The 12,969-nt window shown below is 33.9% G+C and overlaps 1 protein-coding gene across 7 annotated transcripts in view; it reads right to left on the bottom strand.

The window, feature by feature from the left end:
* The window catches only part of CCSER1 (coiled-coil serine rich protein 1), a 1,261,997-nt gene that overhangs the window by 504,580 nt on the left and 744,448 nt on the right, over positions 1-12,969 (bottom strand). The window contains exon 10 of one of the 7 annotated variants that reach the window (XM_079153253.1): positions 9,025-9,302. The exons of the other annotated variants lie outside the window; for them this stretch is intronic. Within the exon in view, the coding sequence (XP_079009379.1) occupies positions 9,234-9,302 (69 nt within the window). The 3' untranslated portion in view covers positions 9,025-9,233. Of the gene's footprint in view, positions 1-9,024; positions 9,303-12,969 lie in introns of those variants that run through there. 7 annotated transcript variants of the gene reach the window in all.

Here is a 12,969-nt window from a genome sequence, read left to right on the forward strand (position 1 = left end):
AAATGATGATTCAGACAAGATCCCTGCCCAAAAAGAAGAGATAAATCATTTTGCTAAATATTCCTACTTTTTGCTCTGTTCAACTTTCCTTTTTCTTCCTGACCCAATGTCAGTATGTGGTATGAGTTTAGGAATTTATTCATATCTTTGTTAATCACACTGGTGGCACATAATTGTCATCTTGTACGAGCCTTTATATTTCTGTGGTATCAGTTGTAATGTCTCTTTTTTCATTACTGATTTTATTAATTTGAATCTCTCTTGATCTTAGTTTGTCAATTTTGTCAATTTTTGTTTATCTTTCCCAAACCAATACTTTCACTGATTTTTTCTATTGCTGTTCTAAACTCTATTCCATGTATTTCTGTTCTAATCTTAATTTCCATCTATCTGTTGACTTTGTGTCAGTTTCTTCTTTTTCTAGTTTTAAGCATATAATTAGGTTGTTTATCTGATGCCTTTCTTTTTTTTGTTAATATGCGTGTTTACTGCTACAAATTTGTACTTTTTTATTGTACATCTTAAGTTTCAATAAGTCGTACTTCAGTTTTCCTTTTGGAACACTAAGAGTGTGTTCAATTCCCACATATTGTGGATTTCCTAATTTTTTTCTCTTGTTACTGATATCTATTTTCATACCAAAGTAGCTAGAAAAGATAGGTGCTATGATTTAGCTTCCTTAAATTTTCTAGGGCTTCTCTTTTGGCCCAACTTATGCTCTATCATGAAGAATGTTCCAGGTATGCTTGATGTACAAATGTGTATTGTCTGCCATTGAATGGAATGTGTGCAAGTGTCTACTGGGTCAATTTTCTATAATACTATTCATGTCTGCTCTTTTCCTTATTGATTTTTCTGCATAGATTATATAGCCAATGATAACAGTGGGATCGCTATCACCCATAATCATTTACTATTTCTCATTTTAGCTTTACTATTCCCCATTTTAGTTATGGTAATAATTGCTTTTATGCATTTAGGTGTTCCATGTTGGGGATGTATATTTTCATAATAGCTTTATTCCCTTGATGAGTTAAGTCCTTTGTCATTATTTTGAAACAACCCAGTCCCAGTGTATGAGGACTAGCCACAAGGGGCCTTGAGACTTTAAAAAGAGGCCAACAGATCCAGGATTGAACTGAGTGCAATTTATTGGGGACTTATTGATGTAAGTGTGGTCCCACATGGCAGTGAGACCAGTGGATCCCTATGATTTGGGCCAGAGAACATGGACATATAAAGTAATCAGTATGAAAACAACTTCATCCAAGCCAGAATATACCTGGTTTATTTTAAGCTAATACCAAAGACTTCAGGCACATTCATGGCATAAAGTCCTATATATTACTCTAATGGTTTTATGTGGAGTATGCTGGGAAACTATGTGGAGAGACCAGCCAGAGATTCTCTGTGGCAATCATGGTAGTTATGATACCAGAAGGTTGCAGTCAGTCAAGCTGACCTCTATAGTCATCACATAATGACTTTTCTTGTGACAGTTTTTGAACTAAATTTTGTCTTGTCTGATAAAGCTAGTCATACCCCTGCAAATTAGTGCAACTTCTTTGGAAAGGAATATAGAGAGTTCTAAAAAAACAAAAACAAAAACAAAAACCAGGAATGGTACCACTATATGACCCAGCTATCTCAATCCTTGATATATATCCAAAAGACTTAAAATCAGCTTACTACAGTGATGCAGCCACATCACTGTTTACAACACCAAAAATTCACAAAATTCAGGTTATGGAACCAATATAGTTGCCCATTGTAGATGAATGGATAAAGAAAATATGAAATATAGACACTATGGAGTACTATTCAGCCATAAAGAAGAATAAAACTATGGCATTTATGGTAAATGGATGGTACTGAGACTATTGTGCTAAGTGAAATAAGTCAGTTCCAAAAAACCAAAGGTCAAATGATATGCAGATGTTAATTCAAAGTGGGAGGAGGGAGAGAAAGGAAAGAAAAAGGAGAGGAAATTCCAACAAAAGAGGGAAGATCAGTAGACAAAGTGGATTGAGGAAGACAAGGAGGGACCAGATAGAGGAAGAACAGTGGGATGAATCTGGCTGTACATGCATGAATATATCACAGTGAATCTCAACATCATGTATATTCACAAGACATTAATTAAAAAAACAAAAACTACAAGTAAATTGCAGAAAGACCAGTAGAGTACAGGGAGGGAAGCAGGGGGAGAGAGAAGGCAGGAAGGAGCGGGAAGTGCTGGGGACTGAACCAGAGCCATTTTTATTCCATGCTTTTGTGATCATGTCAAAATGTATCCTAATATTATATATAGCTAAAAAGAATCGATATAAAAAAATCTATTCACCCCTATTCTCTTTTGTTATTATTTATGATTTGCTTGTATTAATTTTCTATCCCTTTACTTTCTGCCTATGTAATGCCCTTAAAGTGAGCCTCTTTAGGTAACATATTTTTGAACTTTGCTTTTGTATCCATTCATTCACTTGATGTACTTGTATTGGATATTTTAATCCTTTCACATTGCAGAACAGGTAAAGCCTTACTATTACCATTTCATTGTTCTTAACTATTTTGTTGTTCCTTCATTCCTTTCTTCCTTTGCAGTCTTCCTTTGTGATCTGATGATTTTTATAGTGGTTTGCTTTGATTCTGTAACCTTTATCTTTTGTGTATCTACTAGAGGCTTTTAGTTTGTAGTTATGATCAATCTTAACCTAAAACATTTTATGGTTATTAGCAGTCTGTTTTCAGTTGATAAAACTAAACTTCAATCACATACCAAAAGTCTATTCACTTATTCCCCACCCATTTTTTGTGTGTTTCTGGCATCAGCATTTACATCATTTAGAGCATTTACATATTGTGTATCATTATCATTATTATTTCAGTTGTATTTATTTTTAATACTTTTGTCTTTCATTAGAAAACAGTTAAATGTAGTTTATGAATCACCAGTATACTATTATTGGATTCTGAATTTCATAACATACTTACCCCTACCAGTGAGTTTTATACTTTCATAAGTTCAAGTTATTATTAATCAATGTACTTTGTTTCAACTTGAATATTTTCCTTTATCATTTCTTCTAAGGCATGAAATCATGTCTGGCAGTCATGATCTCTCTCTCTCTCTCTCTCTCTCTCTATATATATATATATATACACACGTGTGTGTGTGTGTGTGTGTGTGTGTGTGGTGCTGGGAATGGAACCTGGGGCCTCATGCATGCTAGACAAGTACTCTACCACTGAGCTACATTCCCAGCCTCTCCCTCAGCTCCTTTATCTGAGAAAGGCTCTCTTTCCTTCTTTTCCAAATAACACCTTTTCTGGATATTCTTTTCTCTTTCCTTCTTTTCCAAATAACACCTTTTCTGGATATTCTTTACTGATTGTTTGTTGCAGCCCTTGGAGTGTATTACCTATTCTTTCCTGTCCACCCATAATCTTATAAGTTTCTCTTGCAACTTCTAACAAGTTGCTCTTGTCTTACTATTTTTGAAATTCTTTGTATTTTGACATCATTATAATGTGTCCGTGTGTAATCTTTGATTTGTTCTTTTTTGAATGGGAGAAAATCTTTCCCACATGCTCCTGCAATTGGGCATTAATTTCCAGGCTATACAAAGAACTCAAAAAATTAAATAAAAATTTAAAAAATGACTCGATCAGTAAATGGGCAAAGGAACTAAACATTTTTGGTGAACTTTAAATATGTAAACCCAGATGTTCATATCCCTCCCAAGATTTGAGAAATTTTCACTCATCATTTTTTTAATAACCTTTTTCTTCTTTCACTCTTCTCCTTCTGAGGCTGCCAGAAAGCATATACTGTTTCAGATGATGTTGCCTTATAAATTCCATGGTCTTTGTTAGTCACTTTATTCTTTTTTCTCCTCTGGCTTGATAATCTCAAATGAACTGTCTTTGAGTTCACAGATATTCTATTGCTTGAGTCACCTCTTAAAAGTCTACCTCATTTTTCATTTCCTTCATGGTCTTCAGTTCCAGAATTTTCTTTGGTTTTCTGTTATTATTTCTATTTTTCACTGAATTTAATATTTTAAACACGTTATTTAAAAAATTGTTAATCGGTCTGTACTTCTTATAGCACCATGAGCTTTCTTAAAACAATTATTTTGATTTTTCTTGTCAGATATTTTATAGATCTTCAGTTCTTTTGATTACTGGAACATTACTGTGTTCTGTGGAAGTATCATGTTCCCTTGATGTTTTGTGTTTCATGTTGTTTTGCATTGCTCTCTTTTCATTTGATGTTGTCACCTCCACCAACCTGTATTCTTTGAAAACAAATTCCTTCACCTGCAACCTGGCTAGAGATTCCTAGGTATCTCAGACTCTTTCTATGGATGCCCAATCTCTACTCTTTTTGTTCCCTTTTAAGGAGAATTATGAGTATTGTATGCTTTTTCTTGGTCCCATAAAGCAAGGCTGATTGCTAAGAGCCTTCCATTTACTTTCCCAAGGGCAGTGCTGTGAAGTTTTTAGGTTACATGCCAGTCTAGCATAATTCACCAAGGTGACTCTGTGTGCTAATGGAATGTTCAAAAGTTCACATGCCATTTGTGGTGACTAGCTGTTGGGGAATAGTTTACAGGGATTTTGTCCTATGAGTTTTTGGGCAGGCCTGTTATTGAAGTTCACATAGGGTGTAGTAGAATCCATGACTTTTTGTTGAGTCCTATACCCTAGTTTCTGTGGGCCTCTACCTCTTTTCTTCCTCCTAGCCATCTTCAGATTACTTAAATCTACTTATCCCTCAGCATTTTGTAGGAGATGAGAAAGAGTGGGCATCTTAGACAATGTTCTACAAGGTTGGGAAGGCCAAGTGTTCACTATTCTTTCATTTTCTTCCACAGGAGAAATCTTGGACAGAAGATGTCTCTCTTGGCATTGGAATTTGCTGCCTTGCAGATGGGGTGGTGTAGGTAATATGAACTGTTCTTCCAATTTGTTTTCAGGTTACTGTAATCTCTCTACTCACTCTAGGTCTTCTAAAATAGTAATCTCATCCATGAGTGGTTTTGAAATTTTGTGTTTGTATGAGTGATGAGAGATGAAAACACCTATTCCATCATCTTGCTGATATCATCTCCAAACCCAAATCCTTGATTCTGGTGAAAATCCAATTTGCTTCTTGTTAAGTACGCTTTGATTGCTGTAGCTAAGAAACCATTGCTAGAATAATTCAGGAAGATTTACACCTATGATTTTTTTGTAAGAAATTTTCAGTTTCAGCTATTACTTTTAGGTCATGAATCCAGATACATTACATTTTGCTTATTATATAATATTTTTTTCTTTCTGCATGTGGACATCCAGATGTCCCAGAACCATTCACTGGAAAGACTATTCTTTTACCATTGCTATGTACTGACAAACTCCTGTTTGAAATCAATTGATCATAAATATAAGTGTTTAATTTGGGCCTTCAATTCTATTTCATTATTTTAACCATATCCCAGTAACCCATCTGAATTACTGTAACTTTGTAACAAGTTTGATATTAGGAAGTGTGGGTCTGTTCTCCAACTTTATTTTTTCAAGAACCAACCTAGGTGTCCTTCAATGGAGGAATGGATAAAGAAAATATGGTATATCTATATGAAGGAATATTACTCAAATTTAAAGAAGAATGGAATTATGGCATTTGCCAGTAAACAGATTGAGTTGGAGAGTATCACGCTAAGTGAAGTAAATCAGCTCTAAAAAAACAAAGGCTGAATGTTTTCTCTCATATGTGGATGCTAATTCACAATAAGGGGTAGGGTGGTGCTAGGGAAGAATTGAGTTACTTTAGATCAGGTACAGGGGAGTGAAGGGAGGGTAGGGGAAATGGGGGTAAGATGGGTAGTAGAATGAAACAGACATTATTACCTTATGTACATATATGACTGCATGACTGATGTGATCCTATGACATGTACAATCAGAAAAATGAGAAATTATACTCCATTTATGTATGATTTACCAAAATACAAGAATGCATTCTACTGTCATGTATAACTAATTAGAACAAAATTTTTGAAAAAGATTACTGTGCCTATTCTGAATGCCTTAAACTTTATGTGAAATTTAGGATCAGCTTGTTAATTTGTGCAGAGAAGTTAGCTGGGATGTTGATAGGGATCAGGATGAATCTGTAGTTGATCAATTTGAAAATTAGTATTATCTTAGCATCATTAAGTCTGTTCATCCATGAACATCCAGTAGCACAATTTTATGACTACTGTTTTATGGAACCGTCTTGTAAATCAGATGGAAGAAAACAGTTATAAACAAAAAATGCAGAATATCTTTTACTTTTTCCCTTTGCAATTACGTGTACGTCTTCCCCTTATTTCTTCATGGAGATTCACTTTACTTCCATTGTTTTAGTGCAGTGTAAAGAAGTTTCGTTATTATTTCTTATGGGGCAGGCTTTCTAGTGATCAACCCTAAGTTTTTGTTTATCTGTGAATAAATACCTCAATTTACTTTTCATTTTGGAAAGATAATCTGATGGAAACGAATTCTTGGCGGTTATTTTTCTTTTGGCACTGTGAATATATCATTCCACTTCCTGCTGGCCTCTATATTCCTGATTATAAATCATCAGTCTTTTTGAGGGCCCCCTGTGTATGATGAGTTAATTTTATCTGACTGCTTTAAAGATTTTTCTCTTTGTCTTTTAACAATTTAACTATAATCTGTTGGTGTGTAGATCTCTTTATTATTTATTCTACCTGAAGTTTCTTAAGCTTCTTGGCAGGTAGATTATAATCTTTTCCATCAAATTGGGGAACATACTGGCCATTTTATCTTCAAATATTCATTCTCCCACTTTCTTCTCCTTCAAATACTATCATTATGTGAAGGTAAGTACAGCTTGGGAGCATTTCACAGGATTTTGAGGCTTTCTTTATTTTTCTTCATTCTTTTATCAATCCTTTCCTTAGCTTGGATAATCTCAATGGACCTATCTTAAATTTCACTGATATTTTTCTTTGCCAACTCAAATATATTGCTGGGTCCTGTAATGTATTTTAAGTTATTATATTTTTCAACCCCCAAATTTCAATTAAGTACTGTTGAAAAATGATTTTCTTTATATAACAAGACATCATTCTCATAGTTTCTGTTAGTTCTTTAGATAAAATTTCCATCCATTATTTAAATATTTATAACATGACTATTGATTGTCTTTTTTTCCAGTGTATGCGTCGTATTTTCCTGTTTCTTTTCATGTCGTCTACCTTTTGTTGATAAGTAAACATTTTAATGTAATGTGGAAACTCTAGAAATCAGTCATCTCCTTTTCTTAGGTTTGTTGTTGAGAGTTTGGTTTTGATTTTTAAAAATGACTAAACTAATTCTGAAAAATATGTATTCATGTCATGTGTAGTCACCAAAGTTGACTTGATTTGCTTGGTGGTTAGCTGATGATTAAATAGAGATTTCCTTAAGGTTATGGACCAATAAATCTTTCTGCCTTTACAAAGTGGTTCTGTTTCTGTGTGTTGTGACATGTTCCCAGAGCTCTGGTTATTTAGAATCCACCTTATCCTTCAATTCCTCCACAATGCAGAGTCTCAAGGTCAGAGAGAGATGAGAGAACAGGGTTTTTCTGGTCTTTCTTGGGTATGTGCATAGCCTTATGTATGTATCCAGCCCAAGTGTGTTGCCTTCAAGTTTCCCAGCAATAAATCAGATCATTTTAAAGACTTCTCCACGCATCACTTCCCCAGATCTACTGGAATTTTATGGGTAGCCACTTATATTTCCCAACCTCTGTTACTGTGTCTGGCAACTGCAATATTAAATAGTTATTGATTTTTTAACAAATACCCTTGGGATGGGGTTGTTTTGCACTCTGACTCAAGTCAAATAAGACAAGTCTCATGAATGAGCTTGACCTATGTTTTTGCCACACATGTCAAGTATTTATAAATCCCTGGGAATAGAGCTTTTTGTCTCTAGACCCATTAAACCATGTTAGTAGCCAAAATGGTATTCTTTTTCACAATTGTCTTTTTGGCAAGGATACTAGTTTTCAAGATAACGCCAAATAAGAAAAAAATAAGTAGGCCTAGGACAAGTTAAAATAGCACAAAGTTTGCAATTATAACTGAGATTGCATCATTTGTCTTTAATATACGTTGCTTCAATTGTCGAAAGCCTTTGTTTGATTTCCAGAATCTGAAAAAAGTTGGTTTTTGACAATTTTTGCCAGACTTCTTATTGTTGTAGTAGGAGAATGGATTATTTTCATATATACTTATTCCACCATTTCAAAATGCTTTCTTTTATTACATGTTTCCTAGGGAAACTTTATCTCCCCCATTTTGGGCAGTTCCATGTTAAGAAGTCCACACATACCTACTGTAATACTCATGGGCAAAAGAATCACAATGGAAGGGAACACTATAATTTGGAAACTGTTTTTATACTTGTTTCCCTCTATGATCTATGGTATGATAAACACTCCTTCACATAAATCTTCGAACAATTGCATTATTGTTTACTTAGGATAATTTTTAAAAATTCTTTTTAGTTGTAGATGAACCCAATATCTTAATTTTGATTATTTTTTTTTATGTGGTGCTGGGGATCAAATCCAGTGCTTCACATTCGCGAGGCAAGCACTCTACCATGGAGCCACAACCCCAATCCCTACTTAGAATAATTTTTAAAGAGAAACTTTAGAGTCAAAAGACATTAACATTGCTATAGCTCTTGATAAAAGTTATGTCATATTTATATAATTTTGATCTCTACCAATAATCTAAAAGGGAGTTCTTGCCTTAAAATATAGCAATTGGTTTCCAGTGACCTCTTGGAGTCAGACTGGTAAGAAGAAAATATTTTTCTAGAGGAACTCCTAATCCTTAACCAAAAAAAAAAAAAAAAAAAAAAAAAAAAAAAAAAAAAAAAAAAAAAAAAGAAAGAAAGAAAGAAAAAGAGAAAGAGAGAAAGAAAGAAAGAAAGAAAGAAAGAGTGTTGTATTAAATCTCTAACAATCTGATAGTAACTCCCACCTTACTGAATAGTTATCTCTAATTTAAACATTTCAATATGCTATAAAATACTATGGTTTGATAGGGCTGCCATAAAAAACTGGTACTTCCTGGTTGTCTTAGAAGTAGAAATTTCTTTTCTCACATTTCTGGAGAACGGTATTCCAAGATTAAGATGATAGCAGGTTTGGTTTCTTCTGAGGCTTTGCTCTTTGGCTTACAGAACACCACTTTTTTGTTGTATTCTCATAGGGTCTCTTCTCTGTGTACACATCCCTAGTCTCTTCTTTTATATAAAAACACATGACAGACTGGATTAGGACCTACCCTCACTTAAATGACCTTACTTAACATTCATTTTCTCCATAATGGCCTGTCCCCAAGTACAGTAACATTTTAAGATTATGAAAATTAGATTTTCAACATATGGATTTTGGGGGATACAAATTAGTATGTAACAGACACTAAAAAATATACAAATACCTATATCTATAGCTACCACCTATACATCGATTTTCATAATTCATAGATTCTGAAAATCCTGTACTTAAGGAATGTAGGTCTGGGATTCTTTTAGATCAGTTCTTTGGAGGCATGAGATGCTATTTAATAGATGTACAAGTCACATTTCTATAATGTCTTTATAATGACCAATATATAGGAAGATATTGGTAATAGCTATTCAATATAACAATAAATATAGAGTTATAATTACTTATTTACAAAACCTATCTTAAAAACAACTGAATATCTAGCAATATATTGAATAAGATTTATTTTTACTAAAGAATAATGACATTCAGATTTAAAAGATTATTTTTCTTTTGCTGTGAAATAGAACAATATACTATTACCCAAATCCATGTTATAATTTTCTCCTTTCATGCTACTCTGGCTGTATTATCATTAATGCTAATAAATTGCCTTCAGTGACTAGTAGAATTTTTCATTATTTGAAGTGAATAAATGAATATTAAAATATCCCCATATTAAAAATATGCACACTCTGAAACCTAGTCCTGTTATGCCTGTAACATTAGCTGGGAGGTTAAAGGTAATACCCTGAGACATATCATGTCTTTTGTCATTAATTAATATTCGGTCATCCATAATGTGCACTGCTCTACTAAATATTGCTTGCTTAAACATTACATATTTCAAAAGCCTATTCCTGAGAACTACGCTTTCCCAGATGCAATGTGGTTATAATCAGTTAAAAATATTAGCTGTGTAAGCCACTGAGGTACTCTGAGAGGCAAGTTTAGAGGGCATATAAATATTCAGAATTTCAACTACTCTTTCATTGGACTGTCAAATTAAATGTAGATTAAGGATATTCCTATTAAAAATAAGCAAATGCAGTCAAAACAAATTTTTTTCATTGTTGTGTTTAAATAGTACATTAGAGAAGTTAGAAATTCTTATACAATTTTGACTATTACTGGCAAAAGCCATTATTTCAGTTTTATAACAAAAGAAAAATCAATAATTTTGCCCTTTTCTATTTCTCATGCTCACCTACATCTTACTAATTTTAATTTTTTATCAAGAGAAAGGATATTTTCCCCCCATTGTCATTGTAATTGAGAGGCTGAAGGAATGTAAATGGTTCAGAGTGCTCAGGGATATAGCAAAACATGGACCCTATTCCTGGCTCTGGTACTAACTAGTTGTGTTACTATGGACCAGATTCTGAACATCTAAATCCAGTTTTTCCTCAAACTGGAATAAAGCATTTCTCAAAAGGTCATGAGAAATGAATGAGAATTCCCAATAGCACAAAAAGGTGCTCCATGTGCAAGGCCATTAAATATTATTTTTTCCTAAAATGATATTATCTGATTATTGTGAGTCTTCAATATTCTCTAGTTTTATTTGTTTTCTTTTTTGTTCATGTTATTAGGCTAAAAGAAAAATGAATCAATCTGAATTAATTTCAGAAGACTGTCATCAAATTTTAGAACAGGAAAATGAACTGTTTAAAACAATTCTATATTGTATTAACACTAAGGCCTTTTACACATAGCATCTTCTAGCTTTTTCTAATTCCAATGTTTTTCTACCATGCTGGATGATAATTGGACAAATGTATACAGGTTTGGCTTTCACATTTATGAATATTAATATCTTTACTTAAAATATAAATGGATATTGTGATAAAACTGTTTTGAAGTCATATAATCTGTCAGTGATCTCTATCCTTAATACTAAAGAAATTAAACCTTAAGTTAACATTCAAAATTGATTAGAAGCAATATTTTTTGCTTTAATACATTGCTCCATTTTTTCTAAATTTCCATCCATATAATCTATTAACACAGCTAATACAGATGTGGGTATATACCTAAAATGCCTCATTCATCAGATCAAAAGCTGAAACATGGGTCTGATGACATAATGGCTGATTCTATTTTATCATCTTATGGCATATATGATTGAAGATTTATATATGAGTAGAAAGGGAAAAGCTAAAAGGTCTGTATTGGAATTGGGAAGAAACATTTGACAAATGCTAGATAGGTAGAGGAGGAGGATCTGAAAGTTCACCAGAAAGTGAGCTTTATACAGACAAACAATGCTAAGCAGTAAGAAGTTTGAACTAGGAGGGAATAGAAAAGAAAAAGAGTATATGAGCATGTAGTATTAGGAAATCTTAGTTTGTTAGTCCACCCCAGTTGATAGAGCTGACAGTGTGGAGAACTGAGAGCATACAATGATTCCCCCTCCACAAGAGCACAGGTACCAGGGGCTAGTAGGGCTACGGTGGCTGACAATTAAACCAGGAAGGATAAAATATAATTTGAGAGGGGGGTGGCATGGTTATGAAGAACATGGATGTTGCTGGACTGCCTGGGTTATTTCACCTCTCCATCCCTTGCTTCCCTCACCTATTGTATGGGGTATTAAGAGTACCTTCTTTATAGTACTTCAAAGACTTTCTTGCTGTGCCTAACATACATTAAGGTGACAAGTAAATTATTTCATAACTTCATAGAGACACCTAGACCCAGTTCAGAATTGAATAATTAGTTAAGAATAGCAACATAATTCCAGCACGTGTGGCAAGAGCTGAGAGTCAAGATTTCTAGTACAGTGCTTCCATTAACTGAGTAAGAGTTACTGGGAGAAGGCCAGTGGAGCTTTGGCACTGAATCAAAAGGAAAGCTCAGAGGTCAGCAATGAGGAAAGATGTTCACAGAAAGATGACAAGGGAGGAAGACACTACAAAACTCATCTATACTGGAGACAAGCTGAGAGGGGTGCCAATTGGACCAGTCTGCTTCCCAATTCTATCCAGACTGTCCTAGGAATTGGGGAACAGCTGAGGTTCCAGGCACTATGCCTGAACTTCATCATTTAGACTGCACACAACAAAAATAGGGGCAATGGGAAAAGACACAAGATACTAGGAAGCAGGTGAAGGATTAAAAGACTCAACTGTGGAGAAAAGAATGACACAAGGATTAGAAATGAGGGGTTTCATTTTTATATGTAGTTTCTTCAGGAAGTATATTTTTAATGACAGACTCCATTTCAGAATAATGTCTAATTTTCATCTCTGTATTCTTGAATTGTTTTACAGTGTTTTACATATAAAAGAATTTAATGAAAAATTTTAAAAAGGATGAATGATTAATGAAAATAATGTGAATAGACTTGCCCTGTGAAACACAATTTCAGGTTATCTTTCCATTCTAACTCATAGCATTAAATGTCTAATTATTACAAAGGCAAGTTATTTCCTTATCATGAGGGATAGGATTTAGGCCATTCTTGCTGAGCTGTCATGCTGGAGCATAATTCAGAGACAAGCACAGACAAATTGGTTGAAGCAAAAGGTATGAATTGGTTTAGTTTGAAACAGACACAGTGATGTGGAAGTGAGGTGCAGAGTACAAAGGGCCTGAATGAAATGGCAAAGTTAAGGTCAAGAGCTCAGAGGTCACAAGCAA

This window comes from Sciurus vulgaris (assembly GCF_902686455.1).
Source record: "Sciurus vulgaris genome assembly, chromosome: 9".
NCBI lineage: Eukaryota > Metazoa > Chordata > Mammalia > Rodentia > Sciuridae > Sciurus > Sciurus vulgaris.